General features: G+C 52.0%; 18 protein-coding genes across 18 annotated transcripts; 9 read left to right on the forward strand and 9 right to left on the reverse strand.

The window, feature by feature from the left end:
• Positions 1-14: 14 nt before the first annotated feature.
• Positions 15-1,227, reverse strand: KL911_001739 (uncharacterized protein; the record flags this gene model as incomplete). Its single annotated transcript, XM_043196730.1, has 2 exons — positions 15-1,130; positions 1,216-1,227. The coding sequence occupies 2 exons, from the start codon at positions 1,225-1,227 to the stop codon at positions 15-17; spliced, it is 1,128 nt and encodes a 375-aa protein (XP_043055500.1).
• A 331-nt stretch (positions 1,228-1,558) lies between these two features.
• KL911_001740 (uncharacterized protein) lies at positions 1,559-3,006 on the forward strand (the record flags this gene model as incomplete). The annotated part of the gene is made up of 2 exons (XM_043196732.1): positions 1,559-1,592; positions 1,862-3,006. The coding sequence occupies 2 exons, from the start codon at positions 1,559-1,561 to the stop codon at positions 3,004-3,006; spliced, it is 1,179 nt and encodes a 392-aa protein (XP_043055501.1).
• Positions 3,007-3,123: 117 nt separating this feature from the next.
• KL911_001741 (uncharacterized protein) lies at positions 3,124-4,671 on the forward strand (the record flags this gene model as incomplete). The annotated part of the gene is made up of 1 exon (XM_043196733.1): positions 3,124-4,671. The coding sequence occupies one exon, from the start codon at positions 3,124-3,126 to the stop codon at positions 4,669-4,671; it is 1,548 nt and encodes a 515-aa protein (XP_043055502.1).
• Positions 4,672-4,755: 84 nt separating this feature from the next.
• Positions 4,756-6,171, forward strand: KL911_001742 (uncharacterized protein; the record flags this gene model as incomplete). Its single annotated transcript, XM_043196734.1, has 1 exon — positions 4,756-6,171. The coding sequence occupies one exon, from the start codon at positions 4,756-4,758 to the stop codon at positions 6,169-6,171; it is 1,416 nt and encodes a 471-aa protein (XP_043055503.1).
• Positions 6,172-6,175: 4 nt separating this feature from the next.
• KL911_001743 (uncharacterized protein) lies at positions 6,176-8,425 on the reverse strand (the record flags this gene model as incomplete). The annotated part of the gene is made up of 1 exon (XM_043196735.1): positions 6,176-8,425. The coding sequence occupies one exon, from the start codon at positions 8,423-8,425 to the stop codon at positions 6,176-6,178; it is 2,250 nt and encodes a 749-aa protein (XP_043055504.1).
• A 59-nt stretch (positions 8,426-8,484) lies between these two features.
• KL911_001744 (uncharacterized protein) lies at positions 8,485-11,031 on the reverse strand (the record flags this gene model as incomplete). The annotated part of the gene is made up of 1 exon (XM_043196736.1): positions 8,485-11,031. One exon carries the CDS (start codon positions 11,029-11,031, stop codon positions 8,485-8,487), a length of 2,547 nt encoding a protein of 848 aa, XP_043055505.1.
• Positions 11,032-11,446: 415 nt separating this feature from the next.
• Positions 11,447-12,421, forward strand: KL911_001745 (uncharacterized protein; the record flags this gene model as incomplete). Its single annotated transcript, XM_043196737.1, has 1 exon — positions 11,447-12,421. One exon carries the CDS (start codon positions 11,447-11,449, stop codon positions 12,419-12,421), a length of 975 nt encoding a protein of 324 aa, XP_043055506.1.
• Positions 12,422-12,423: 2 nt separating this feature from the next.
• On the reverse strand, positions 12,424-13,101 carry KL911_001746 (uncharacterized protein; the record flags this gene model as incomplete). Its single annotated transcript, XM_043196738.1, has 1 exon — positions 12,424-13,101. One exon carries the CDS (start codon positions 13,099-13,101, stop codon positions 12,424-12,426), a length of 678 nt encoding a protein of 225 aa, XP_043055507.1.
• Positions 13,102-13,416: 315 nt separating this feature from the next.
• On the forward strand, positions 13,417-14,439 carry KL911_001747 (uncharacterized protein; the record flags this gene model as incomplete). Its single annotated transcript, XM_043196739.1, has 1 exon — positions 13,417-14,439. One exon carries the CDS (start codon positions 13,417-13,419, stop codon positions 14,437-14,439), a length of 1,023 nt encoding a protein of 340 aa, XP_043055508.1.
• A 61-nt stretch (positions 14,440-14,500) lies between these two features.
• Positions 14,501-15,268, forward strand: KL911_001748 (uncharacterized protein; the record flags this gene model as incomplete). Its single annotated transcript, XM_043196740.1, has 1 exon — positions 14,501-15,268. The coding sequence occupies one exon, from the start codon at positions 14,501-14,503 to the stop codon at positions 15,266-15,268; it is 768 nt and encodes a 255-aa protein (XP_043055509.1).
• A 6-nt stretch (positions 15,269-15,274) lies between these two features.
• KL911_001749 (uncharacterized protein) lies at positions 15,275-16,858 on the reverse strand (the record flags this gene model as incomplete). The annotated part of the gene is made up of 1 exon (XM_043196741.1): positions 15,275-16,858. One exon carries the CDS (start codon positions 16,856-16,858, stop codon positions 15,275-15,277), a length of 1,584 nt encoding a protein of 527 aa, XP_043055510.1.
• Positions 16,859-17,061: 203 nt separating this feature from the next.
• KL911_001750 (uncharacterized protein) lies at positions 17,062-19,048 on the reverse strand (the record flags this gene model as incomplete). The annotated part of the gene is made up of 2 exons (XM_043196743.1): positions 17,062-18,809; positions 18,952-19,048. The coding sequence occupies 2 exons, from the start codon at positions 19,046-19,048 to the stop codon at positions 17,062-17,064; spliced, it is 1,845 nt and encodes a 614-aa protein (XP_043055511.1).
• A 386-nt stretch (positions 19,049-19,434) lies between these two features.
• On the reverse strand, positions 19,435-20,439 carry KL911_001751 (uncharacterized protein; the record flags this gene model as incomplete). The annotated part of the gene is made up of 1 exon (XM_043196744.1): positions 19,435-20,439. The coding sequence occupies one exon, from the start codon at positions 20,437-20,439 to the stop codon at positions 19,435-19,437; it is 1,005 nt and encodes a 334-aa protein (XP_043055512.1).
• Positions 20,440-20,664: 225 nt separating this feature from the next.
• Positions 20,665-21,294, reverse strand: KL911_001752 (uncharacterized protein; the record flags this gene model as incomplete). Its single annotated transcript, XM_043196745.1, has 1 exon — positions 20,665-21,294. The coding sequence occupies one exon, from the start codon at positions 21,292-21,294 to the stop codon at positions 20,665-20,667; it is 630 nt and encodes a 209-aa protein (XP_043055513.1).
• Positions 21,295-21,821: 527 nt separating this feature from the next.
• Positions 21,822-22,312, forward strand: KL911_001753 (uncharacterized protein; the record flags this gene model as incomplete). The annotated part of the gene is made up of 2 exons (XM_043196746.1): positions 21,822-22,015; positions 22,075-22,312. 2 exons carry the CDS (start codon positions 21,822-21,824, stop codon positions 22,310-22,312), a joined length of 432 nt encoding a protein of 143 aa, XP_043055514.1.
• An 11-nt stretch (positions 22,313-22,323) lies between these two features.
• KL911_001754 (uncharacterized protein) lies at positions 22,324-23,727 on the reverse strand (the record flags this gene model as incomplete). The annotated part of the gene is made up of 1 exon (XM_043196747.1): positions 22,324-23,727. The coding sequence occupies one exon, from the start codon at positions 23,725-23,727 to the stop codon at positions 22,324-22,326; it is 1,404 nt and encodes a 467-aa protein (XP_043055515.1).
• Positions 23,728-24,000: 273 nt separating this feature from the next.
• Positions 24,001-25,707, forward strand: KL911_001755 (uncharacterized protein; the record flags this gene model as incomplete). The annotated part of the gene is made up of 1 exon (XM_043196748.1): positions 24,001-25,707. The coding sequence occupies one exon, from the start codon at positions 24,001-24,003 to the stop codon at positions 25,705-25,707; it is 1,707 nt and encodes a 568-aa protein (XP_043055516.1).
• A 118-nt stretch (positions 25,708-25,825) lies between these two features.
• On the forward strand, positions 25,826-27,409 carry KL911_001756 (uncharacterized protein; the record flags this gene model as incomplete). Its single annotated transcript, XM_043196749.1, has 1 exon — positions 25,826-27,409. One exon carries the CDS (start codon positions 25,826-25,828, stop codon positions 27,407-27,409), a length of 1,584 nt encoding a protein of 527 aa, XP_043055517.1.
• Between the last annotated feature and the right edge of the window lie 16 nt (positions 27,410-27,425).

Here is a 27,425-nt window from a genome sequence, read left to right on the forward strand (position 1 = left end):
TATCACGAGCTCGCTCACTGCTTGCGCTGCACGCCCCATTTGTCGTAGCAGTAGAGCCCAATGAACGTCAGTGCGAGTCCTGTCCATTGGACGGCGCTGAGTTTCGTTCCCTCCACCAGGATCGAGCAGCTGATGATGATGATCCGTTTGAGGATGTTGGCGATGCTGTAGTTGATCGGACTCACCATTCCCAGAATCTGGAAGGCGACGACGCTCTGCACGAAATGCGAGAGTCCGTTGACGAGGATCAGGCCGGCCACGTAGCGGTCGATCTTCGCAAGCGACAAGCCAGAGTCTGACGAGAACTCCGAGAGCAGATACAGCGGCAGCGTCAGCACGAACCCCACAAACGAACAGTGGAACAGCACCGACATCTTGTCGAGCTTCTTCTCAGAGTTGGCGACCAGCTTGTTGAGAGACTGCGACGAGTTGCCCGACAGAGGCGTGACCGGCGGACTGAGGTGTTTCGGAGCCATCGCGATAGGAAGCATGGGCGTGGAGGTGGCCGACTCGCTCTTGACGATCTGGTAGTTGAGGCTGTGGGTGAAATAATCGCTCTTGAGGTCCTTGGTCTCGAAAGTGAGGACTTTCTTGGCAAAGATGTTTTGCGACACAAAGATGAGCATGGAGACGAACGCAAACGCGCAGCCCGTGTAGAAAAACTCCGAGTCGGCCGTGATTCGGTTGTTTTTCACACAGGACAACATGACGCCCACAACCAAAGGAAGCAGGGTCAGATACGTCCTGCTTCCAAACTTCTGCTTGAACAGGAAACGGTAGATCAACACCGTGGTCAGAGGCGAGAGCGCCTTGATCGTGTGGACCAAAGAGACGGGGATGACTGAGGTCGCCTTGTGCGACGCGATGTGGCCCACAAACTGGAACATTCCCATTGGGAGCGTTGTTTTCAGAACAAAAAGACTGGGGGCCACGAAGTCGGTGAGCGTGTAGCCGTAGCGGTTGAGCTCCAGTGGGAACGTGCCCTTCGGAAACTTGCCCAGCAGCGACGCGGACCCCCTGCCTGCGTACAAGGAGCTGGTGTTAAGGTGCTGACGGTGAGATGCAAACACGGCGTCATATTTCTTGACAAATGCCACGGTGAGGAAACAGCAGGCGGCGTTGATGACGAACTGGAGCTCTGTGAGCGTCACCGGGTAGTCGAAGCTGCGCAGGATGGATTTTGTGCTGTTTGAGGAAACAACGCTGACCGTGTACCAGACTGCGCATAGCAAGCACAATTTCCAGTCAATGAGGGGCAGCAGCGGCGATATGTTGTAAGACAGCTCTAGACGGAGCTCTGGAGCTTCTGGATGCTTGGGCGACCAAATCTTAAGAGCGTGGTTGAGAAAACGAGAGGAAGGGGACAAGATAATTATAGAAAAACAAGGTGTGTCAGGGGTGGCTGTACTTGTAAATAAAAAGGAATGGTCTGGACCTGACGAATTCGGCAACAGTTTGATTCAATAGAAATTTTTTATTGTTCGCTTAGGTAAACCATGTTCCCGATTAATGAAAAATTGCCCAATTCACCCATGCGAGGGTACCCCTTTCAAAAATCATGCGTCTTATGCAGACCAAGCGGAAGGCTGGTTGTCGTTCTTGGCCAACTCCCTGATCCAGGATGAATAAACCTCAATGCCCGGCAACTTCAAACTGGCTGGCATGCAGGGCTAAATCGCCTGTTTAAACTAATTTGAAGTTTTTTCTGCAATTTCTATGACATCAACGGTCGACCCTGGCAAGGTTATTTTTTGGCTGCGACAGCCACACAACCAGAGTTTTTGGCACACAGATCTAGAGGTCCGGCACACTCAGAACGGCGTCGGCGTGTTCGCCGCGCGGCCGATCGCGCCCGGCACAGTGCTCCTCAGCGTTCCCAAATCCTCTATCTTATCTGCGCATAACTCGTGTATAGCCAACCTCCTCTGCGACGCCCAGATCACCGGGATGCATGCCTTGGTGATCGCATTCCTGTACGAGAAAAACGTCGGTGCAGCTAGTCCGTGGGCTGAGTACATTAACTCCATAAACCTTGCTGACGCGATGCTGCCACCATGTATGTGGGGAACGCACGCCAAGTCGTTATTGGCTGGCACGGAGGCCGATCTCATGGGCGTCCTGGACAACACAGAGCTCGTTGCGCACTATGAGCTGGCCAGACGCTTTGCGGAGCAGCACGCGCCCATGATTCCTGCGCCTGCTGAGTTGGCTGACCTTTCGCGGTTCGCGGCCGTGGTTCTGGCCGTGGCGTCTCGTGCGTTTGAAATCGACCATTTCCACGTTTCAGGCCTGGTTCCTGGCGCCGATCTGTTCAACCACCACCCGGACGGCCAAGGGTCTGTGCATTTTGAGGCCCTTGCCGAGGTGTGCCCTGACTGTGGCAAGCTGGACTGTGGCCACGGCAGTGACGGCTCTGAGGACGAATCCGACGACTTTGAAGATCCGGAAGATCCCGACGCTCCGGCAGACGAACAGGACGCAGAGGAGGAAGAGAACTCCGAGCTATGCGATATTGTCAGTCACACGAGCATTGTGCCAAATACAGAAATATTCAACACCTATGGGCCCTTATCAAACGCCGAGCTGCTCGCAAGATACGCCTTCTGTGTCGAAGATAACCAGTACGACACCGTCTGCCTGGGAAAACAGGTGTCTGCACATAGAAAACGGGTCAACCGTGCCATTTCCAGACGGCTCCGGTGGTGGTCGCGCCAGAGCAAGCAGCCGTGGCTTCTGGAGTGCTACGTTGACGCCAACGGCACGCCGTCGCCGCAGCTGCGCTGCGTGGCCAAGCTCTTCACTGCTCCGGGCAAGACGCTATCGCGAACAAGGCTCGCAAGACTTACCCCTTCTGCCAGACGACTCATACAGCACTGGTGCGCGCAAAGAAAGCTGCCCGACGTGCCAATCCCCGTTCAAGACGCGACCACCGCGGCCCACATCCGATGCATCAGAAACAACGAGAATCGCATTCTGGACAAGTGCATTGCCAAACTAAACTACTAGTCTGTAAATAAGTCTCCCTGTTCGACCCACAAATGTAAGTGCTACGCTGATGTAATCACCCCAAAACAAAATTTTCCAATTGGACAAACAAACACTTCATCGACCCTCATAATATTCATGTTTAGGGCAACCAAATTCCATCCTGCCGCGCGCCAGGCGGTGTATGGCGTCAGATTCCAGTCCACCATACCGGTCAAGAGCGCCAAGAGGTCGCAGCCGTTCAGAAGGTTCCTGTTCCGGCTGTCCCTGTTGACGGCAACGTTCTACCTTGGAGGCGGCTTCATTGCCACGAAGAACGACACCGTGCAGGATCTGTTTGAGGACTACGTGCCGTTCGGTGACTCTGTGGTGTCAACCATTGACTACTACCTATATCACAGGGACGAGCTTCTGAGCCCCTTCTCCAGGGTCAATGATTCGTTTGCCGACGTGAAGGAGAAGCTGGGTCTGGAGAAGACCATCACGATTCCAAAACAGGGGGTGCAGAGCGACAAGGTCGAGCTGAAGGAGGGTCCGGCCGCTGGCGCTACCGAGGTCGCTGTGGGCCGCAGCCTGCCGCTCCTGCACCTCGAGTCAGGCGACGAGGTGATCGACAGCACCGTCAATGCGTTGAACGAGCTGATTGCCGCATTGAACCTGAAAGTGGCCAGCTTTGAGAACTACGAGGTTGTGGAGTCGTTGCAGAAGAGTCTGCTGCTCCTGGCCGAGAAATACCGCGCCATCAGCTTATCCAAGAGCCAGGAACAGGCCAGTCTCGACGATAAGCTGAAAGCTCAGCTGAGCGAGAAGGAGGTTGAGCTGACGGAGGAGTTTGTGCAGAAGTTGGAAGAGGCGAAGAAGCAGATCGAGGAACGCCATTTACGGCAACTGAGGGTCGAGGTGGAGGCCGCCAGACAGAAGATCGAGCTCGAGGCAGCTAATTTGATAGAGCAGTCCAAGCTGGCAGCCATTGACGAGTTCAACAAGGTGATCAGCGAGAAAATCGACTCGGAGAGAAGTGCAAAACTCAAAGGTCTGGAGGCTCTGGCCGCCAGAGTGGCCGATATTGAAAAGTACGAGCTTGAGCTCGGAAAGAGTGCTGAAATGTACTTCTCGTACAAAGAGATCAAAAAAAGCGTCAGCTCTCTGCAAAAACTGCTTTGCACGAACGAGACCTCGCCGAAACGCGGCGAAGAGCTTGTTGCCGAGCTGACCAAGCTGAAGCAGCTTGTTGCTCCGCTGGACAACCAGCTGATCACGGAGGCCGTGGCTGCTCTGCCATCGAACGACAAGCTTCTGAGAAGCGGCGGTGTGCTGACCCAGTCCCAGTTGATCTCCAGATGGGAGCTGCTTCTGCCGGAGCTGAGATCCGTGTCTCTGCTTCCACCGAATGCCGGTCTTGTCGGCCACATCTCGTCGCTTGTTTTCTCGAAATTGCTGTTTTCCAAGTCTGGCAAGCCTGTCAAAACCGAGGACGACCTCATTGGCAGCGACATCGAGTCTGTGATCGCCAGAGTGAACAACTATCTTGTCAAGAACGAGCTGGACAACGCTGTCGAGGAGGTGTCCAACATGAAGGGCTGGGCAAGAAGACTTGCCGACGACTGGCTGGTCGAGAGCAGACGCAAGCTAGAGCTGCAATTTTTGATCGATCTGGTCGACACAGAGGTGAACGTCAGTTTGTAGAGAAATATAGAAATAAATGAAGGAACACTAGAGCATCAATATTTTTTCTGATTATTTTTCCATTTGTGTATTTTATTTACTTCGATGACCGCCGCGCCACAGGTTTACGGAGCAGACGAGATCAACGCCATTGTGATCGACCCGGGATCGTACCAGACGAAGATTGGCTATGCAGGCTACGACTCGCCCAGCATGGTGCTTCCGTCGTATTACGGCCTGGTCGACGCAGACGGCAACAAGAGACGCATTTTCGACGAGACTCTGCTGCTTTTGCCGCAGAAAGGCTTGGAAATCAAACACATAGTCAGGAACAACGCCGTGGTCGACTGGGAAGGCTTCGAGGCACAATTGGAGTACATGTTCAAGAAGCTAGACATTGATCCTACTCAGCAGCCCGTGCTGCTGACCGAGTCCACCATGAGCTCGTACGAGAGTAAAGTCAACGCGCTGAAGCTGTTTCTGGAGAAACACAGGTTTCCTGCCTTCTACCTCGTGAAGCAGCCAACAACAGTGTCTTTTGCGCATGGCCGGCCCAACTGTCTCGTGGTGGACGTTGGCCATGATCTGGTCACCGTGACGCCCATCGTGGACGGGCTGTGTCTGAAAAACCAGGTCATGGGCACGCGGTATGCGGGCGCTTTTCTCAACCAGCAGTTTGAGCAGTTCCTGCAAGACAAGAAGATCGCGTTGCGGCCTCATTACATGATCAAGTCGAAAAAGATAGTTCACTGGGAGTCCGAGACGACCGCGGCGCACTTTGAGGAGCGCAAGTACGATTTCGAGGTGTCTGGGTCGTTTCGCGACTACTCCAAGCTGAGGATACTCCAGGAGATGAAAGAGACGCTACTCAACTGCATGGACGAGGACAACGAGGAGGCCAAGGAGGACAGGGAGGCCGACGACGAGGTGCGGTGGTTTGAGCTGCCCGATGGCATTGCGGTTCCTTTTTCCAAAAAGGACCGCACCGTGCTGAGCAACTCGCTGTTTAGTCCGCTCGAAACGCTCTCTAAGCCGGTCAAGGGCTGGGAGACGCCTGAGGACGGGAATATTGTCAAGCATCTGGGCAACGCAAACGAGGCCAGCAGCAAGGAGTACGTGCCTATGAGAAGAGCCAAGAAACCAGAGGACGACGACAAGGACAAGCCGGAGGAGGATGCCGCCGGGGCCCAGAAGGGCTTTGGACTGCTCAGGCTCGTTCAGACCGTTCTAGACCGGCTGGACATCGATCTGAAGCCCCAACTGGCCAACAACATCGTTCTTGTCGGCAGCACGTCGCTCGTGCCGGGCCTAAACGCCAAGCTGCACTCTGAGCTGTCGCTGGCCAATCCTAGCCTTAAAATCAGGATCCACGCTTCTGGAAACACCATAGAGAGAAGATACGCCTCGTGGGTCGGGGGCAGTATTTTGTCGTCGCTCGGAACGTTCCACCAACTGTGGGTCAGCAAAGGCGAGCTGGACGCTGTTGGGGCAGAAAAGCTGATCGTCAATAGATTTAGATGATATATTACAAGTATCCACCGATTTGCCAATACTTCACCAGGTCGAGCCACGAAGCGACACGCAGCTCGTCGTCGGTGCTGTTATGGCCGCGCCAAATCTCAAAGAGCGCCTGCTTGCCGATCCAGCGGTCGCCTGCGTCGAACGCCGTGCGGCCAAGAATGTCGTAGCGGGTCTGCAGCTCCTCGTCGAGAGCGTCGGAGCCAGAAAGGAAAAAGCACCAAAACGGCAGCTTGACACGCAAACTGGCCGTGCGATGCGCGCGCAGCTTCAAGTTCCACAGGGCCTCCAGATGGTACAGCGTGGACGCAACGTGGCCCTGCAGCTGGCTGGGGTGCGACTCCTTGATGATGCGGTAGAAAAACATGAGCGTCGTGTAGTAAAAGCACACCGACAGATGGTACACGCTCTCGTGCAGGGGGCTGTGAAAATACAACCCGCTGTCGCGCTGCTCGTACAGCACCCACGGAAGCTTCCAGTTGCGCAGATCCTCTTCCAGGTCGCAGCACTGCTTGGGGAAATTGCGTGGATACACTTTTTTCCGCAGAATGTAATTTCTGCGGTCGGACAGCTCGACGGTGCGCTCCATCAGCTCGAGCAGACTGCGGGGGATTCCGAAATTGAGCTCGATCGGAGAGAACGGCAGGCTCGTGATAGGAAACTTGAACTGAATGGGCCCGCCCTCGTCCACGTTGTCTTCCTCCTCGTCGTCCTCCGACTCCAGCTGCTGGCCGTAGGTAAAACGCACCACGTACTTTCGCGGAGGCTTGTCTTCGACCGGCGGGCGTTGGGCCAGCTTGCGCGGCACGTTGCTCAGCTGAACGTTCTCCCAGCTCTCCTGCACCACCAGCTGCTTGATTTCAATTTTTGTCGGGTCCTCCAGTGGCAGAACCACCTGCTTGAGGTCCAATTTTTCCTCCTCTAAGTGGTAGTTCTCGATGTCGATGATCGACGTCGACTTGAAGAACATGTTGAGGTACCGCAGCCACAGTATAAGGTCCTTCGTGCTGCTCTCCAGCTCGCGTGTCTCGAGAAGCTTGCAGATGCCGCCTGCGACGCCGTGCAGAAACTTGTAATTATGGAATATGCTCATGGCCTCGTCCTGTTTGATGGCCATCAAAATCACCATCAGCAGCTGGTCAATCATGCCATCCTGCAGCATCACGTCCAACAGCTTGTCGTTCGTCACCTCCGGCCGCTCGCCCTTCATACTCACTAGCGGACTCAGGACACAGCTCAGGTTGGCCAAGCTGGCCTCGCGCAAATAAATGAACGCCCGCAGCAGAGACATCGAGCTCTCGTGTTCTCCAGAGATGTGGAAAAGCGCCTGGTACCTGCCCAGCGTCGAAATGGCGAGCGACTCCAGCACAAAGGTCTGTTTCAGCAAGTAGAATAAACTGCCGTGCTCTGATTTCCGGGCTTTTTGCACCACCAGCTCGCCGACGTCGCGAAGCAGGGTCGGCACCACCAGCTTGTCCAAAATGCCGTCTTTGTAGGCCACAAAAACGAGGCTGGTACATTGGCGTGAAAACTGCTGGATCCACCCGCGTGTCCTGGGGTGCTCGAGAAAATCGAGGAACACGTCGTCCGTGCTGCGAGGACCCAGCTCCAGCACTAATTTTTTCATATAACTCTCCGTTATGGCCTCGTTCTCGGCGTCACCCAGCATGATCCGGTCCACAAGCCTATTGCGCGGCGTGCTGCCATGGTACTCGGCAAAAATCTCCCGCATCACCATCTCCCAGTCGTTGGTGTTGACCATAGCGTCTCCGACCATCGTCCGATACGTCAAGAGCGCATCCACTTGCAACCGCGGATGTAGCCACAGTTCCCGAGGAATAATCGTCTCGAAAGACGGAGCAACAAACGATGACGGCGCAGCAGCAAAGGCTGTCCGCTCCACCTTGTCGTCTTTATTCAAGCGGAACACTCCAAAGGGCCCAATAAATCGCTCCTCGCTGCCGTCAATCTTGTCCAAATCGGAGTCCATGTCTTCTGGAAATAGATACCCGTTGCGAAATGTCATAAAGGGAACCTGTCTGCGCTGATGCTGGACAACAGGGCCGCCTCCACTCACCTCGAGACCTCTCGGACCAGCGATGAGATACTCATAGAAGCGAAGACGAATCCCGTATCCAAGACACTCGACATTGGCCTTTTCGCAGCGCAAACACTGCGGCCGTCGGCCGTCACACTTGACCTTGCGATTTCGACAGGTGTCACAGCCGGTGAAAGTCCGTCGCTTGATAGGAGCCATTTACTAAAAAAATGGTGTAGAGTTTTATTTCAGTATAATTAATTAATGCTCTAATGTTCCTACTCGCTGATAGCCAGGTCGTCCTCGAGGTCCACGCGGCGGAGCTTTTTGCGGTTTGACTTAGTTGGAGATAAAGAGTGCTTGCGCAGAGGCTCTGTCTCGACAAGCTTGTTCGTTGGCTTCAGAATCTCGTTCTGGCTTTGGCTCTGACTTTGCATCTGCTCGCCCTTATCTGTCTTCTTGCTCTTCTTCTTGCGCCCAGGAGATTTGCGCACCGACGACTCTCTTTGTGGAGAGTGGTCCTCGAAAATGGAGATCGGCATGTTCATGTTCGTCGTGTAAAGATCGGTAGGGAATAGGTACGGAGACTTGGCTGGAGATATAGCTGGAGACCGGGACGGTGTCTTGCCACGGTCTACGGAGTCCAGAACATTTATTTTGGTCTTCATGGACTCCAGTTGCGATCTCAAGTGTCTGATATCGTTCTTGCTTTTTGTCTCCACCTCCGCAAGCTTGGTCTTCAGATCCTTGATCTCGCTTTCCTTGGACTCCAATTCCTTTGCCATTTCCTCGGTACTGTGATTCATCTCCGATATCTGCTTGTCATGGGTGTTTTGGAAGTCAGCCATCATGACGTTATTCGTCTCCAGCTCCTTGACCAGGGAGTCAATGCGTTCACGAAGAGGCGCCATCTGTTTCTCGTGTTCATTCTTCAGACGTTCAAGCTCGTTTTTGTGCTGCTTCTTGAGAGATTCAACAACTTGATCGTGCTGGGTTTTCAAAGTCTTGGTTTTCTCGTGCTCAGATGCCAGATTCTTGGAACTTTCTTGCATCAGAGTGTTCAGAGATTGAATCTCCTTTTCGCGCACTTGAATCTCCGCTTCCAGTCTCGCTTGATACTCCTCCTCCAACTTCTTGACTCTGTGGCCGACTTCCACAGAGTTGCTGGATAGTTCTTGTTGCAGTTTGGCATTATTATCCCTCAACTCTTTTATCTCAGACTCCTTAATCGCGAGTTCGCAATCCATCTTGCGACCTTGCTCCTCTGCTTCTTCGACCATCTTGCGCAACTTGTCACTGTATTCTAGAGACCCATGAAGCTCTTGTTGAGTTTCCTTGAGTTTCTGCTCATGTTGCTCCTTCAATTCATTGACTTGGGCTTCCAGAAGTTCGTTGAGTTGCTTCAGCTGCTCACACTTGTACTTGAGCTCCTCAACCAAGGCCTTGGACTTTTGAAGTTCCTCGTTTTTGAAGTTCATCTCGCGATCAAGTTTTTCCTGATAACACTGGGACAGTTCTTTGAGCTTAGAGTCTGTTTCGAGCTCGTGTTCTTGATTAAGTTGGAAAATTTCATTTTTGTGCTCCGCAGCTATTTGGTTCAGTTTGGCCTCATTTTCCTCATAGAGTTCCTGGCGAGTACGAATTTCCGTTTGTACCACTTCCTCTTCGAGCTTAGCCACCTTGGTTTCTAGCTTCTGCTGGTATAGCTTCAGCGTATCTAATTGGCATAGCAGCTCATGTTGATTCTTACTATCGACAACACTTTTAATCTGAGAGGATGCAGAGAAAGTATGTCTGGGAATTTTCTGGTATTGGATTGGATTGACGTATCTCAAAGTCTGAAGAATCAGACCCTCATCTCCGGCAGGATCCAGATTGACAATGATGGAGATCAAGCTTTTGCTTTTGACGTAGTCATGGAAAATCAGACGAGTCAGCTTATTGGTGCGCAACAAAGACTTGTTGAACTGCTTAGTGGCAACCAGCTCCAGACACCTTCCAAGCTGCGTTAATGAAGCATTAGTGAAGCCTCCCTCCCTCAGATTCAGGCCGCTTGTCATGGATAGCTTGGATCTTTCCAAGCCAGCGAGGTCTGCGAGAGTTAGTCTGGAACTATTGACACTTCTGTCCGAAATGCGAACAATGTTGATAAACACAAAACAATGAGACCTCGAGGAGTCTCTGTTGACATGGGTGGTGGAGGTTTTCCTGTTCGAAAGACCACGATTTAAAGTTCTGATTGAGCTTTCAAAGTCGCTGACCATGAATTGAGACAGATTGTAAGGCTTTAGTTTCTGATCGACTGGGTCTGTGATGATATCCAGGAAGGATTTTGATTTTCTGGTGGTGGAGTTCATAAGCAGATCTTTGATGTTGTCGTTGTAGATCTCAAACATCGATAGCGTGACTGCGTACTCAGAGTCCACAAGCTCCTGCGGAGAAGTATTACCGTTCCACAAATTGCTCATGAGACCTGCCAGCTTTTTGTGATCGGTGCTGATATCTCCATATTGAGACAATCTGTCAAACACATACCGAAGAGAATTCACGGCAAGGCCCGTAGCTGGATCAAATATAGTATGTGTCTTACCAGAATTGGAGGGACCCAAGGTAAAAAGCAAGCAATCTTGTCCTTTGAATAGCCGGTCGTCCAGAATAGGTTTTCCCACGGTTTCAAACAGGCGTTCGGGTTCCTGTGAGATGGATTTGAAGTCAAACGAAGCATCGAATTTGGAGAACTCAATCTGGTTTGGATTGGTCTCACTCCTTCTGAAAACTGGGACGAAATCGCCCGAAAACTGTCTTGTGCTCAAGTGAAGGTCCATATGTTTATATTTGTTTGTTTATTTTTTTCTCAAAAAGCTCAAACTAAAGAAGGATCAAAAGTTTGATTCAGAATTTAGGGAGCTAACGTAGGATTGCCACACAGTTTTTGTTTTCAAGCCCATGGAGCTCTGGTATACTATTTCAAATGGTCTTAGGATCACGGGAAGTATTGTTCCCGCCTTTCAGCAGGCCCGACAACTAACCCAGAAACAATAAATCTGATAGCCCGCGTAACTTTCTTTGGTGTCTGCTGTATCATTTCCTCAGTTACATTGGTAGGCGTGTTCTACCTCTGGATAGACCCAAAATTGCTGATAGAGTGGATAGCACGCTTTTACAGAAGGGTTTACTACGGGGACGGCAACTAAAAGTCGATCGACGCGAAAATATTTGTTTTAATTTACTTAGCAAGATATGGGCGAGACCGACAAGAAAGAGGCAGCTCAGGAAAAGCAGGAGCCTGATTCGAAGCCCGAAGCCCTTCAATTGCCCGAAAAGAAGAGACCTTTCGATGAAGAAGAGAAAGAGGACGTGAAGAAAGCAAAGAGCGTGAAGAAAAACGAGGAAACGCAGGAGGAGAAGACGCAGGAAAGTGACACAAGACTGGACGGTGCTGCCGCAAACGATACCGAGAAAAAGGAGGACAGCACTTCCAGCGAGACAGACAAAAATTCCGATGTGATAGACGAAAAGAAAGAGAAACCAGAGACCAAGTTTGTATTTGGTGCTCGGACAACGTTTGGGCAAGCCAGTGGGTTTTCTATGCTCTCGAAAAAGAATGTTTTCGGAAAGCAAGACGGCAAAGATCAGGACAAGACAGAGGAAAAGCAAGAAGCACCAAAGAGCGTATTTGGTAGCGGGTCAACTTTTGGAAATGCGTTCCAACATGCAGTTGGCAAAAAATCAATATTCGATGAGCCTCAGCAAAGCTCTGCAGAGGCCGAGGACAAGGAGGGGGTGTCGAAGGAGGTATACAAAAAGGTTCACCTTGAAAAACAGGAAGTGAAGTCAGGGGAAGAGGAAGAGGAGACTCTGTTTCAGGTCAAGGCGAAATTGTACCACATGGATTTGACCAATGTTTCCGAAGGATGGAGGGAAAAAGGAGTTGGCATTTTGAAAGTGAACAGATTTATCAACCCAACCAAGCATTACCACGCTCGGCTTGTCATGCGTCAGGACGGTATATTGAAGCTGATTTTGAACGTGCCAATTGTGAAAGGAGTGGAGGTCTTCAAAGGAATGGCCAGCTCTTTGAATAGCGATAAGTTCATTCGAGTTCAGCTCGTCGAGGACTCGAAACCCGTACAATACGCGTTCAAGATTGGAATGGTGGAGAACTCTTCGAAACTCTACAACGTGATCGAGAGCTTGGTAAAAGAAGTGAACTAATCTTACTTGCGCTTGAAAGCAACAGTACATATGGCCGAGCCTTTCACTCCGCCGAACTCGAACACCGGATAGTCGATAGTCTTCCAAACCTCAAAGTTGTCGGACGCCGTTATCACCTTGATGAGCTCATCCTGGGTGAAATTGCACGACGTGACTAGCAAAACCGCATTTTTTTTCAGCAACATTTTCACCGTGTCTGGATACACTTCCTGTCCTGTTTTGCCGTCATAGAGGTTGTCGCTGAGGGCGATCGCATCCAATGTGCCTTTGTCCAATACCAGATCGAAATTTCCCGCATTGGTCTTGAGAAACTGGTCCTCCAGATTGAGTATATCGCTTTGATAGAACTTTACATCCAGATCATGAGTTTCTGCGATAGTCTTGGCGAACTGGACGCTGGCCTCACTGTAGTCAACTCCCACGAGTTGTCCCTTCCAGCCTTCCTGTAGGATCTCGAAAAGCAGATGACCGTTTCCTGTGCCAAGATCGCAGATGGAGACGTTAGGATCGAGGTTCGAGAACACAAAGTCTACGATTCTCTCCTCGGCGCCTGCGTCCGCAAACCAGCACTCGCCCGTGTCTTCTGGATTTTCTGCAAAGTTCTCCTTCTCGAGTTTGTAGAAATTGTCCCAGTACTCTTTAGTGCCGAGTTTCGAGTGGTTGAGTTTAGTAGTGTCCATTCGTTCCAAGAGAAAAAAAAACTGCGTCGATCGTCTCAACAAGAAGCCACACCGGAACGCGTATTGCGGCGAGCGCAGCCCCAGCAGCGCTTGCTTCCCACGGGATGCACGGCGATGCTGGAAGTAATTACCCTTTTGGCCCCGTCGCTCCGCGTCACTCCGAACGAGGTCGATTCTCGATAAGCTCTTTCTCCATTTGGAAGTGGGATGCGCGGGATGGTCGAGGGCGTCGGTATATATTTTTCACTGATAAGTAGTCCAAACATGTACCGTTTATCTTGGGCCAAGCAATCGAACAGCACGTTTTATAGAAGCATGTCCACGGTGAAAGTTCTCAGATTTGGACCAATCAGATACGCCCAGGAGGCGTGGCAGAAGCTCGAGCAGAGACCCAACGTGGAGGTGGTGGAGAGCGGGGCTTCGTCCAGGGCGGAGTTCCTGAAGGAGCTCGACGAGGGCAAGTTCAAGGATGTCAACGTCATCGCCAGAACGTTTGAGAGTGTCAAGCAGACCGGGCTGCTTGACAAAGAGCTGCTGGCCCTGTTGAAGGAGAAGACGTCTCTCCAAGCCATCTCCCACAACGGCGCCGGTTACGACCAGGTGGACGCTGTTGAGTGCGGCAGGCTTGGAATCCAGGTGTCGAACGTGCCTTCGCTCGTCGATGCGGCTACTGCAGACACACATATTTACCTCCTTTTGGGAGCACTGAGGAACTTCCAGGACTCGACGCTGAGAATGCTGCAGGGTAAGTGGCCGAGCGAAAAATGTGCCGGCACTCCAGTTGGCCACGACCCCGAAGGCAAGGTGCTGGGAATCTACGGAATGGGCGGCATTGGCCGTGCAGTGAGAGACAGGGCCAAACCGTTTGGGTTCAGAAAGATTCTGTACCACAACCGGAACCGTCTTGCTCCGGAGTTGGAGCAAGGCGCCGAGTACGTGAGCATGGACGAGCTGCTGAGCCAAGCGGACGTGATCTCCATCAACATCCCGCTCAACGACGCGACGAGACACTCGATCAACAAGGACACCATCGCCAAGATGAAAGACGGCGTGGTGATTGTCAACACTGCCAGAGGCCCCATTGTCGACGAGAGCGCCCTTCTGCCTGCTCTCAAGAGCGGGAAAGTGGGCGCTTTCGGGTCGGACGTTTTCGAGAACGAGCCCAACGTCAACATGGAGCTGATCCGGCAGCCGAACGTGGTGTCGCTGCCTCACATGGGGACGCACACCGTCGAGACGATGAAGGCCATGGAGGAGTTTGTCGTCCAGAACGTTGCGGCTTTCGTTGACCAGGGCAAGGTGCTGTCGATTGTGCCTGAGCTGAAGGGTAAATTTTGAGTGGCAGGTGCTCACCCAGTGCCACATGCAGCCATGTAGCAAAACATTTTTTTAGAAAAATATGATTCTCACTCCGCAGCGATTAGTACAGTTATCCAGTGCCCCACGGCTGGGCAATATGTGGTATCTGATAGCGACGGTCACGCTGACCGTTTGCAACCAGCCCCAGGAGATCCCAAAGTTGTACCACTATGCTCTCCACGTGAAGCACGGGCTGGGTAAGCCGTCCGAGGAGCTGTACCACCGCGTGGCCCAGACGATCGAGTCTGTCTCGGCGGACATCAACAGCTGTCCGTACGAAGTCGAGGCCGGCCTCAAGCTGTCTGATAAATTCAGAGAAAGCATTCTCAAGACGGCCGCGCTGAGCGGACTGCCCAAGGCGATCAACTCCCTGATGATTTTGCGGGAGACTACGCCGAAGCCGCTGCGCGCCACCGGAGACGTGAAACGGCGGGCAATTGAATCGTTTGCAGACTACGAAGCAGAACAGGACCGGGGCCTGAGGTTCTGGAAAACCATCTACAGCAAGATAAGCGGCCGGGTCATCAACCAGATGAGCTCGTCGTATCCAGATCTATGGACGTACACCATCCAGCATGTCTATTCGCCGCTACTGTCGTTTTCGGACGTGCTGACTCCGCAGGAAACCTCTATGATCGTGATATCGTGTCTTATTCCGCAGGACGTGAATCCGCAACTCAAGGGCCACTTGAAAGGCGCGCTGAACCTTGGTCTGGATCTCGAAACGGTGAGAGAATGTCGCGAGATGGCCATCGAGATCAGCAAGTGGTGCGGCATGGTGTGGAAAGCCGAGGTCGCCAAGCTCTAGCGGCGGCTACGACTCGCCAACTTCCATCCTTTCCAGAGCTTCAGTTTCCTGAGCAACCGGAACCTCCTTCTCCTTTTGAGGCCTCCCTACGTCGAGAAACCGGTTCATCTCCTCGTCGCTCTTGCCGAACAGCTGGTACCAGAACCGCACGTTGTTATAGTTCGGGTATATTATTTCCTGCTCTTCGCGGTAGCCAGGATTACTGAATTCGCGCTTTCTGCTCTTGAAGTAGTTCCACACCGACTGGGTCCTGGATTCGAGCTGGAACTCCTTTTTCTCTCGTTCGCAGTCGTACAGGAACGTTCCGTACTGACAAGAATACAGATGGTACACGAGACGGCGCAGGAACCGCTCGTTGAACTCGAACTGCTCTGGGTGCTGGCGCATTAGCTGGTACACACAGTCGAGGAACTGCTGGAAGACCGGGCTTTCCAGCTTGGTGTTCTGATGATGCTTGAAATGCTGGTTCAGCTGCTTGATTTTCTGGAAATTCGTGTCCTGCGCATAGTTGTAGAATTTGGTTTCTCGTTGCAGATGGCCGCACCGCTCGTTAAAGCGGTGGCCAAAAGAACACCAGTCTTTCTCCACCAGAACCACAAACCCGTCCAACGTGCGGAAGTACGGGTCGAGACAGAGCTGCACCAGCGACGCTACCTGCGCCGTTCTGTCCCAGCCGTCAGAACAGTGCAGCATAAGATGCATGCCGTTGAGATGGATGGTTTTGACTAGCAAGTCTGTAGCCTTGAGCAAATTTGAAATGTGATCGAGCCACCCCGATTTGATCAGCAGCTCAGGGTTGTACAGCTGCGTGGACACATCGCTGTTTTTCAGCACCTCCTTTATTTTATTCAGGCTCTCTCTCATGACGTGAATATTCTCGATGTTGAGAAACACTTTTTTGCAATTGGGATAGTTTTCCATCACCTCTGTGCCGGCGCCCAGAGCGGCCTGGGCCATTGCATTGGTCATGGGCCGTGCGTCGACAATCAGATTCGTCGTCGCCTGGCGCCCGTTTGTCGCGAATATCTCCGTCAACAGCTTTTCGTCCTGCAGCGAGCGGTTTTGCTTGATTCCGGTCAATGGCTGCGCGCTGCGCACAATGCACGCCCCGTTCTTTCTGTAGTAGTATGTCAATGCTGGGAATCTATTCTTAGACCGGAATTTCACGGAGTGCGCGAGAATGGTGTCGCTGATGCTTCGAGGCACCGCCGTGTGCGACGGGTAGCTACGACAAAGCCGATAGTCGCTGTTGAGCGTCGATAGTCGCCACGGGCCCGCGTCCATGTCCAGACCCTGTCTTTGCAACTCGCCGCGCACATGGTAGTCGTTCCAGCCGTCGAACGCAACTTCGATCTTGATGGGCGTGTAGAGAAATGCGTAAACCTTGTCTATCTCGTCGATACACGTCAACTTCATGATGCTCTCAAAAACGTCCTGACACTGGGACAGATCGGCAAAATCGAACGCCAAGTACGTGAAATCGCGACATCGCACCCGCAGAGACGCGCCTCTGCACAGAGACGGATGAGTTTCCCCGTCCAGCAAGTACAGCCGAGACGACCCTCTGTTGAGCTCGACCTTCTCGATCATCGGATAACAGCACCACAGTTCCCTGATGCCCGACGTAGACGGCGGGAGCGTAAAGATCAGGTGGTGCGTGGTCAGGTGCAGTGTTCCTTTGTGGGAGACCCCCCGTCGGAACAGCAGAACGTCGTCCACCTTTGTAATTTTGATGTATTCCATATAAAGATAAGATTTAATAGCCAGAAAAATATTTTGTCGTTTCTATTATATCACTCCTTCCATTCCGCCATCCACCGCCTTGCCAGTTCGTCCTTGATCCACCTGCTCTTGTTTCTCCAGCTGCCCATCGACCAGAAATGGTGCTGGTTGAACACAGGGGCCTGTCTAGGCGGGTCCGGTTCTGTCTTTTTTGCGCTCCCAGCAGCATCCTCCGACTTCGCTTTTTCCCACGGCCGGACCATCTTTGGTCCGAGCCACTGCCCCATGCGCCAGCGGCGGCCGCACGTCATCTCGTAGATCCGGCTCACCGCACGCTTGTATGCAAACATCTCGTCCTCACCGGTGAATTTTCCAATATCCTTGAAATTGGTCTCCACTTGGCTCTGCGTGAACTCGTTCTTGCCCTCCTCGTAGCTCTGGACGTTTGGCCGGTACGGGTTCTCCAGATACAGTTGTGTCCTCGCAAACATCTCTTCCTCGAGGATCTGCTGGTTGTTGGACCGCCCGTCGTCTGGCTGCCGCATATCAGGGAAGAACAGACGCGACGGCTCGGCGTCCATGCGAAACACAACGTTGCAGCGTGCCTCGTATAGCGAGTCGAGCAGCGTGATGAACCGTCTGGCCTCGCTCCTTTTTTTCGTCGTCAATACGGGTATTTCGTCGACCACCAGTGTGTGGAACCTCGAAGCCAGCGAAATATATTCGCTGGGCCCATAGTACGAGTCGCCGCACAAGTCGTCGAACTTGAACAGAGCAACGCCGTCTGCCTGCGCAGGAACACGGATCTGGCGGCCGTAGCTGAGGAAGTGCGTTTCCCTGGGTTTTTCGGTCACCACCGAGCGCACCAGTTCTTGCCATTTTTTTTCGTGCTCCGGGTGCTCCTTTACCACGAGATGGGGGCGGGCACCGCGGTCAATCAGCTGCATCCGGTAGTCGCAGTCACTGTTCATGTCAAACACCTGGCAGCGCATCTTGAGCACGCGCTCGAAGCTCTGGAACTGCGTCTTGTTGAAATCCGTCGAGTACAGCTCCTCGGGCAGTCTGTTGGAGGTGGCCACCAGAACTCCGCCGAGCTTGAAAAAATAGGTAAACAGGATCTTGACGATCTTGGCCGACGCCAGGTCGGGCAGCATGAACTCGTCCAGCATCAGCACGTAGTGGTTGCGGATCATCTTCGAGGCCACCTCGAGAAGGATGAACTCGTTCTCCAGCCACAGGAAGCTGTGTTTGCTGTGGCTCTCTCGTTTGCGGCGCTCGTAGATCGAGTGGATCTCTGCGTACACCCACAGAATGAAGTTGTTGTAGTGGATGCGCAGCTTCCGCTCCACTGGCAGCGAGTCGGCAAAAATATTAAGCAGCATCGACTTGCCGCACCCAACTTCTCCGTTCACCAGAAGGCCCTGCGGAGCCGGGATGTTGTACAGCTCTTCCTCGTTGCTCAGCACGCGCACAAGCTCTTTGCGCTCCTTCTCGGCCTTGCGGTCGCCCCACGCCTGTCTATAGCCGATGGTACGGTACAGGAGCCCCGCGTGCTGCTGGTCGTACCGCATCTCCAGCTGTCTCACGAGATTGTTCATCTGGAGCTGCTTATCATTAGGAACGTAGTCCTTGAGCCGGAAGTAGAGTTTCTGGAACTCAAGGGCGGCCCGATGCTGGTGCTCGTCCGGCTGCAAAAGGTCTGAGGCGAGATAGGCTCTGTAGATCTGGTATGGGTCGGTCAAAACCAGGCCCGAGGGCCCTGGAGGCTCTGCCGGTCGGCGAAGCGGAGTCGTGCCAATGTGGAGACCGCGCCAGCAGGCTCGCCGCGTCAGCGGGACCGCAGTTCTCAAAATATTTAGCATCACTTTCGCACTTTGCGGACAAGACAAGATAAATTCAGGTGCTGACTTGATTTATATAATAATAATTCGTATTGACAGAAATAAGAATCTTTAGATCACAGACCTCGTATATATCGCCAGACCGCTTTGCCTTGCCAGCCGGCATCACCGTCATAACTGTATGCTTTGCTGTCTTTTCATCACCCAGAGCTGGCATCCGCAAAAGAGGAAGAACAGCGCATACAGACCGACTGCTCCAAACACTGTCTTGGCCACACTGCTGTTAGTAGCACGCAATTGCAGAAAATACTCACGCCTTGCCGTCTTCTGGGTCGTTGATCGAGCCCATCATGGTCTCATGATCGTTGTAGAATAACGCCCCAATAATGGACAATATCACTATCCCGAAAGCGGAGATCAGTGTACAAGCCCACGCGCTACCCGACTCTCTGTTAGCACGCCGTCAGCTGGACTTTACTTACAGACACAACCGGTTTCATTCTGCTGTCAATCTATAATTTAGTTTAAATTAATTAATACCTCCGGGTAACATTAGCTTTCATTTTCTCAAGATACATATCATGGCCGTTCCGTACAATTAGTCTAGTTTGGCTTCGGGAAACCTTCCTGATCCACGCTGATCCGCGCCTTCTTGCGCAATCGCTCCAGTTCCTCGCTGTCTCTTTGACTACCTTTCTCCACCACCAGATTTCGGAGCAGCCGGTTTTCCATTTCGAGCTGCTGTATCTTCATTTCGAGATTTCTTGACAGTTCCGTAAGCTCTTTGAGTTTTCTCTCCATCTCCTGCTCCTTGAGCTTCTTTTTGATCCTGAAGCGCGCAGACGCCGCCGTGTTGCGTCTTCTTTTGTCTGTCTCCACGTACTCTTTCGGCTCAGACGAATACACGTCCGGCGACACCGTCGACGACACGGGCACGATGTGCGAGCTGGAGCTGGCGTCCGGCTGTTCATGCGATGACACCTGGGCGCCCGTCTCCGAGGCGTTCTTCGAGGCGTTCTGCGATCCTGAGCTCGACTCCGAAGAAGAGTTCTCCCGTTGGATGATATCGGGCTTGTGGTAGGCTATGAGCGTCGCCAGCGCCTCGATCTGTGTTTGGGAAAGGCCCGCAGCGGATAGGGTGTTTTGTGCGCCGCGGGGCACCGTCACTTTGGGGAGACTGGACTCTGAACTCAGTTCTGGTTTCTGCGCGGAGGGGGCGGACACATGGCTGTTTTGGAGCTGCGAGTAGGGTCTCTGCAATAACTCCGATATGGTGGAAGGGATGGAGCCCTGGGCGCGGTCACCAGTCTCGAACTGGTCGAACTGGTCGTTGTTGTTGCTGTTAGAATACTCCATCTTCAACCTTGGCTTTTCCTCGTCGGGAAAAATGAAAGAGTCATCGGCAAACGCAGCGAGCTCGACGCTGAGCTGGTCGTCGAAGTTCGGCTCGGCCGAGAGGTCGTTCTGGTCAGCGCTGTTCATGAAGTTGTCTACGTAGACAAGTTGCTCCAATAGAGCCATCGGGGTATCGTCGGGCATGTTTGTGTTCGAGGAAGAAGCGCCCTGTTGTAGGTTGCTGAAGTCTTGCGGGTTCACGAAACCAGACATGGTTATATATCAGAGCCACGTGAATTAAGGGCAACGGGTAATGATGCTTAATTGTATGATTAATGAAAATTTGTAGCCACAATCTTCGGCCGGGTAAGAACAACGCCACAAGCCATCTTGAGCCACACATGGGAGATTAAGGTCTAGCAAGTATTAGTAGTACACAGTCTATGCAGTCGTAAATCGTAAGTCTAAAGCAGCATTCAGTAACGGAAGCTCACCCCGTCAGTCGGAGACGGAGGAACTTCTACGCCAGCGTAATTTTTTGCCCCATTTTGCCCAGGACGACCCCGAGCCACTTTTAGCGGAGGAGATAGAGGAGAAGCTTTGGTTTCTGTGTGTTTTGCTGGGTGCGCGCTCGTTCGTCTCGTCCCGCTCCAACGTATCGTCTTCCTCCGACGAAGAATCTACCGTAACAAACATTTTCTCAATCACCTGTCTGGTAAATTCCTGGTAGGAGTCGTGTAGATAGTGTTTGGTGATGGAGAGAAATCTTTGCAGAAGACTGATGTCGGGTATCGTGGCTCCTGAGAGCCCTGCTTTCAGGTCTCCAGGGAGGTTGATCTCGCTTGAGGCGTTGTTTTCGAAGTACTCCTCGTAGAGTATCTTCCAGACGTTGCGGTCCGTGTTATGGTTTTCGATGAATAGCTGGAGCGACTGGTAGAACTCCAGGTTCTCTAGACAGTGTTTGTTGAGCAAAAACTTGGAGAACGCGGCCTTCGAAAAAAGCGAGTCCGAAGGCACCTTGTTGCCCAACACCGAGTCCAGTTTCGGCACCATGGGCTCCTCCGACGAGGAGACGCTGGTGCTCTTAGGAGCAAGAAACGTAACCTTTGGCTCCGTAAGTGACAGCATGAATAAAGGCGGAGGAGAATTTTTGCGGAAAACCTTATATATTACCAGGTTTCACTTCAGGGGCAGGAAGACGCTATCATGATAATGGTGTCGATATTATCTCACCAAACCCGAAGAAAAAGAAATGGGTTTCCTATTGTCAGATTCCTACCTGGTAACGGTTTTTCTGAAAGCCTTTACTAGCTGCCATTGTTTGACAGTTGTACCGCTTTCCTGTTTCGGCAATTCGCTCACGTTCTCCATGCCTGTCAGCAGAGTTTATGTGTCATGTATGGCGTTTTCGCTCACTTGCCTGAACCGAGTCTCCGATTTACGTGACCCAGCATGCTTGCTATTGCTTGGCCAGCTATCGTTCTCGCACCAGAATGCATGCATCTCGTCAAACTAGGGAAACCCTTGCTTGCGCCGGCCTCCACAGATTTGCACTAAAAACACACTCCACGTATCTTGAAGCATAACGAACTTCTCTGTCAATCCTATGCGCGTGCCTACAAGGTTTCATCCCACACAATGCAAATTAATATCTGATGGATCGTACTGCTTACCCTGAGCCTCCGCGGCTGCTGCGCTCGCAGGACCCTTCGTCGCTGCCCGACTACCTCCGCGAGCTCAAGAACTCCAAGCTTGTCACGCTCTCGTACATCCCAGCTAGCAAAAAAAAAGCCAGAAAGCATATCGAATCCGGGGTCTCTCATGACATCCCCATCAGCATACTGTCAAAGTCCCCGTCGCTCCTTATCCCGATCAGCACGAGACGTCGTCCGCGTGCCCACAGGCCAGAAAAACCGGCCCTGCGACCGCGCAGACCTTCGAGTGCGTCCTTTGGCAATCTGACACAGAAACAGGACTTCAGCAGCCTGTTCCCCAATCTCGTCCCGGAACTCACGAGCATCGCGCAAATCGGCCCCGACTGGGCCTTCCACTCCACCAGGATCGCAGTGGTGCTCCAGAATTACGCTTTTTTCTACAACTATCTCCGCCAAAAAAGGAAGGAGTTGAGAAATATGCACAGAAATAGATAATGAAGCTTTAGTCGCTCAAAAACTCCAACACGTTGTTGATCACGTAATACTCGATGTTCTGGCCCCACACAAGGTCCAGGTGCTCGTAGTTCTCCACGCCCACGATCTGCAGCTTCTCTCCGTCGCTGCTGTTCATCGTCTCGTCCACCTTTTCGTTGTCTACCATCTCCACAAGCTCGGGCTTCGTTTGCTGATCGTTGAGAACCGATATGTTGTACTCCTCGAACTCCGGAAGCTGCTCGGTCATCTGCTGAATGTCCACCAGCGAGTCGGCCATGCCGTAAATAAGCAGAATTTTCGACAGCTTGATGTTTGTGTGTATCGGATACTCAAAGGAAGGAAACATGTCAGACTCCTGGTACATCTGGAATCGCTTCGACTTGATAATCTGGAACCAGTGGACCACACTTTTCACCGACGTTGTCGAGTACAGGTGAAAATAGCAGATAAACTTCTGGATCGGGTCGATGTTGAGCGACTTCCAGTCAAACAGAATCTTGTTCGACAAATCGATCAATTTGGAGAAAAACGGTGGATACGTGATATCCTTCCAGAATAAAACCGACTTCAGGAGGATCTTGCGGCCAAAAAGTAGGTATATCAGCGCCGGCTGGAAGTTCACAATCGAGTTGATAAGCCAGTTGGACAGTTTCTTCGGTGTCGTGGCCGGAGAAATCAGCACGAGCTTGCTGATTTTCATATTCAGAGCATGGTTCACAGATATGGAGGCGAGAATTTGCGAGCATCCCTGGCTGAACCCAATATAGATCAATTGGGAAGCGCCGTTTATTTCCAGAATGTGGTTTATCGAGGCCGGGATGTCAAATAGGGCAAACTGGTCAATTGAAAAATCCCAGAATGCGGTGTCATCCACTGATAGGGAGACGTGGCGCGCAGAGTACTTATTTCCTCTATTATTGCCGAGATAGACGTCATAGCCCAGTTCACAGAGCCGAAACGGCAAGTTCTGCCGAGTATCGGCCATGAGCACCCAAATTTCGCTATTCATCAGCAGGCCGTGCTGGAAGTAAACAATTTTGCCGTTTGGACGATACCCGTTCTCATGGGGGTCTAGTCTGTGCACAGTCAACAGGTAGCCGTCTTTAGTCTGGACAAGGTGGCTCTGAGCTTTGAAGCCATGGATAGCACAGAGCTCCTCGAAACATTGCGCTTCGCGCAGTCTCTCTATTTTACCTAGTAGCGTGTCCGTTTGTAGATCGTAGCCTTTGAGATAACGATTGTACAGTGGGTTGCTCGAGGCGTAGAGACTGAAGATGAACTTCACCATCGAGGTGAAAAACCCTATCAGACTTTCAGGCAGAAACCATGTGATGCACGAGACAAGCTGCTCTAGTATAATGACTGCGACAGAGGTCAGGTCTTCCAATTTTGGCTTCAATTGTGCAAACATGTGTGAGCAGCTAATAAATCTTCTCTACTTTTGAGTCAACTTATCTTATTTCTGCACAGCCCGCAGATTCTCGAATTTCATCTCGCTCAAAACAATACTTTCCACTTCTTGTTTGTTTTTTTTGTTATGGTTTTTGACCGTTTACTCTCGAGAAGGCCCTCCAGAAGGGTAAGTGTTTCTAATCCTCTAGCTAACTGTCAGTCGAGAGATTTAGGGGTGTACTACTACTCCAGTCCCGCCAGCCAAAGTCAGAGCCAGTCATCTGCTGCATATATGGCAGCTAATTATGCTACCGGGAATGTTTCCAGGAGTAATTCGATGAACAATCTGTCCAACGCTGCAGCATCGGCGGCGCTGCGCAAACATTCCTCTACGTCCAACCTGGTAGACCATAGGATCGCTGGGCAACGCACGATGTCACTAAACTCCCGCACTTTTAGGGCTCCTGCTTCATATGTCAAAAGGTCTAATTCTCTGCAATCCGCCTCCTATACCCATAATCCAAACGTCTACCGTTCCAGCAGCATTACGTCCAGCAGTTTCAGGCCTTCAGGCAACTCCCGCACTAACTCTCTGACGTCCAATTCCTCCAGATACACTACTGGCTTCACCACTACCACAACCACCACAACGAAGAAACTGCCGTCGAACCGTCAGAGCACGCCGACCACGATCGTGAAGACCACCAAGGAGCAGGACGCCAATGGCAGAACACGCTCCATCACTAAAACCACCATTGAGCAGAAAGACGGCTTCGAAATCGTCAAAACAACAGTTGTGAAACCGAGTATAGTGGAGAATTACAGCGATCTGGGAAGCATTGCAGAAGGATTTGACGACGACTTCTACCACGAAGAGGAACCGCTACCAAACAACACCCAGGAACTGGAGAACATTCAAGAGGAACCAACCGAGCCGGAGAAAATCGAATCGACACAACACGGACAGTCTCAACCTGAAACAAACGAGTCCGCAGAATCTGCAAGGACCCATACGTACCGCCAACTCACCCAAACCAACGTCAAGCCGCGCACCAGTCTTTCGCCAGCACGCATAATCCTAAAGAACCCTGCTCCCGACGACGAATCGGATGGACAGTCCATATACTCTGACGCCAACGAGGCCACCCCTACCATCGTGAAGAATAACTTCAGCGAAAAAGTCACGGAGGAGATTCCTTCGTATGCGTCGAGCACCGCCGGAAACTCGCCTCTGATTCCTCAGAGGTCTGCGTTCAGGGCCCCTTCTGCCATGGCACCACGTGCTAACAGCATTACCTCAAATACCTCGTCTATGCGGAAGCAGGTTAAAATTATGGGCACCGAGCAGGCAGAGGCCCGCTACAGCTCATCTCCTGCTGTTCCTGCTGCACCTGCCGGTAAGCCTACTCCCGAAGAGCTTTATCAGCAGGCATACCAAGTTGCCATACAGAAAGTGTACGGAGCTCGTCCAAACCCCGTGCCTGACTCGGGAAGTGTGACCGAGATGGATGAAGATACGCAACGGAACACATTGTTGAACTCGTCGTCGAGCCAAAACAGCCACACGATGTCTCTGACCCAGAAACCACTGAATCCAGTGCAGACAAGCCCAGTGTACCAATCCAATGCTGCAGGAGCCGGATTCAAAACCCACACACTACGTGGAGAGCTGGATATAAAGGAGGAAAAGAAATTGAGAGCAGCGCACCACAAGGAGGAGAAGAAGAAGCTGAAAGAGATACGCAAGGAACAAAAGGACGAGATGTATGAGCTGAGCAAGCAACGCAAGTCGGCAAGAGAGAATGTCGACGTAGTGAACGAGAAGAAACGGATTTTCAGCTTCAAGAAGAAGGTTCCCTCGACGACGGCCGAAAACGCTACGGGCAACTCCATCACCGTGACCCTTCCCGTGGAGGAAGAGCACGCGGATAATGCTAAGCCTCAAAAGAGCGAAAAAGCAGGCGTTGGGCGCAAGTTTAAGAAGTTTTTCAATTTGTAGTTTAATATGCCCGTACAAAAAAATCCAGGTACCACCCACGGTGTGGTAGGAAAAATAGAGAATTAAATTAAAATTTAAGCTCGACACCCAAAAACACAGGCCGGCTCCATAATTAACAATGTCCATTGAGGCTGCCATCCACACCCTTCATTGGCACGATAACAACCTCCCGATTTATTCGCTGGATATCCAGCGAACAAATGTGCCCACGACCGGTACCCGTAGCGCACGCGTGGCTACTGGGGGAGGAGACAACAACGTGCGAATCTGGCGTATCAACTATACAGAGACCAAAGTGGAATCTGTGGAATATCTGAGCTCGCTCACAAAACACACCCAAGCAGTCAATTGTGTTAGATTCAATCCGTCTGGCGATATGCTAGCGAGTGCTTCCGATGACGGAACAATAATGATATGGTGTTTGTCGGATAAAATCATCAAAGAGTTTGGCAACGAGGACGACGATATGAAGGAAAGTTGGTATTTGGAGACGTCGTATAGGTCCTCGACGCTTTCGGAGATCTACGACATCTCGTGGTCGCCGGACTCGAAGTACATCTGTTGCGGATCAATGGACAATATCACGCGTATATTCAGCGTGGCCACGGGGGCCCTGATTCGGCAAATTGCCGAGCATAACCACTACGTGCAAGGTGTCACGTGGGACCCCAGAAACGAGTATATTTGCTCTCAATCGGCAGACAGGTCTGTCCATATCTACAAGATAACGTCAGAAAAAGGAGCAGACTTGAATCTCTCTCCCACCACCTTCTACAAGATCATTCGCGCAGAGCTACCGAGCAAGAGCCTCACCACAGAGGACCTCAAAGAGAACACCGAAAGCTCCAATATGGAACCTCCTTTGCAAACGCCCCGCCACAAACGGACGCATTCGAATTCATCCACGTCCTCCTCGCATTCCATTGCGGTTTCGGCTACACGCTCGTCCTCTCCGCTTCCCGCGGTAATGCCGGCTTCGCCGAATCTTGTCTACAAAAGCCTGCATCTCTACCACAACGAAACGCTCCAGTCTTTTTTCCGGCGACTCACATTTTCTCCGGACGGCATGCTATTATTCAGCTCCAGCGGAGTGTTCAAGACAGACGCGTCCGAGGAAAACATCAACACTGTTTACATACACACTCGATTTGGTCTCAACAGGCCCCCGGTCGCGCATCTGCCTGGATTTAAGAAGCCGGCAATAGCGATCAAATTTAGTCCCGTGCTATACAAGCTTCTGGAGGGCGAAAGGAGTGTTTTCAAGCTGGACTATCGCATGGTGTTTGCCGTGGCCACGCAGGACTCGGTCGTCATTTACGACACGCAAAGACTCAAGGCGCTGGGCATCGTCTCCAACATCCATTACTCAGTGATCACGGACCTGAGCTGGTCCTCGGACGGCCAGATCCTGCTGGTTTCGAGCGCGGACGGATTTGTGTCAAGTGTCAACATAACGCGCTCGCTAGTCGGCGACGTGGAAACGTACAACGTGAGCGAGTATCTGAGTGAGCACAAGCAGGAAAAGGTCCCGCCAAATACTGGTCAACAGACCTCAATCATAGACCTGTTGAGCACGGACGCGACACCGGCGCCGGAGTCGATTGGGAAACCGGGAGACTCGGTGCAGGTGATCGACATCACGACTCCGCGGTCGGAGCGCGACACGACGCCGGAGCCCGCGCCCAAGAGGGCAAAGATATAAGGCGCCTCAGATGGAG

Source organism: Ogataea haglerorum, assembly GCF_019207285.1.
Source record: "Ogataea haglerorum isolate 81-453-3 chromosome Unknown 81-453-3_NODE_4_length_651989_cov_98.092404, whole genome shotgun sequence".
NCBI lineage: Eukaryota > Fungi > Ascomycota > Pichiomycetes > Pichiales > Pichiaceae > Ogataea > Ogataea haglerorum.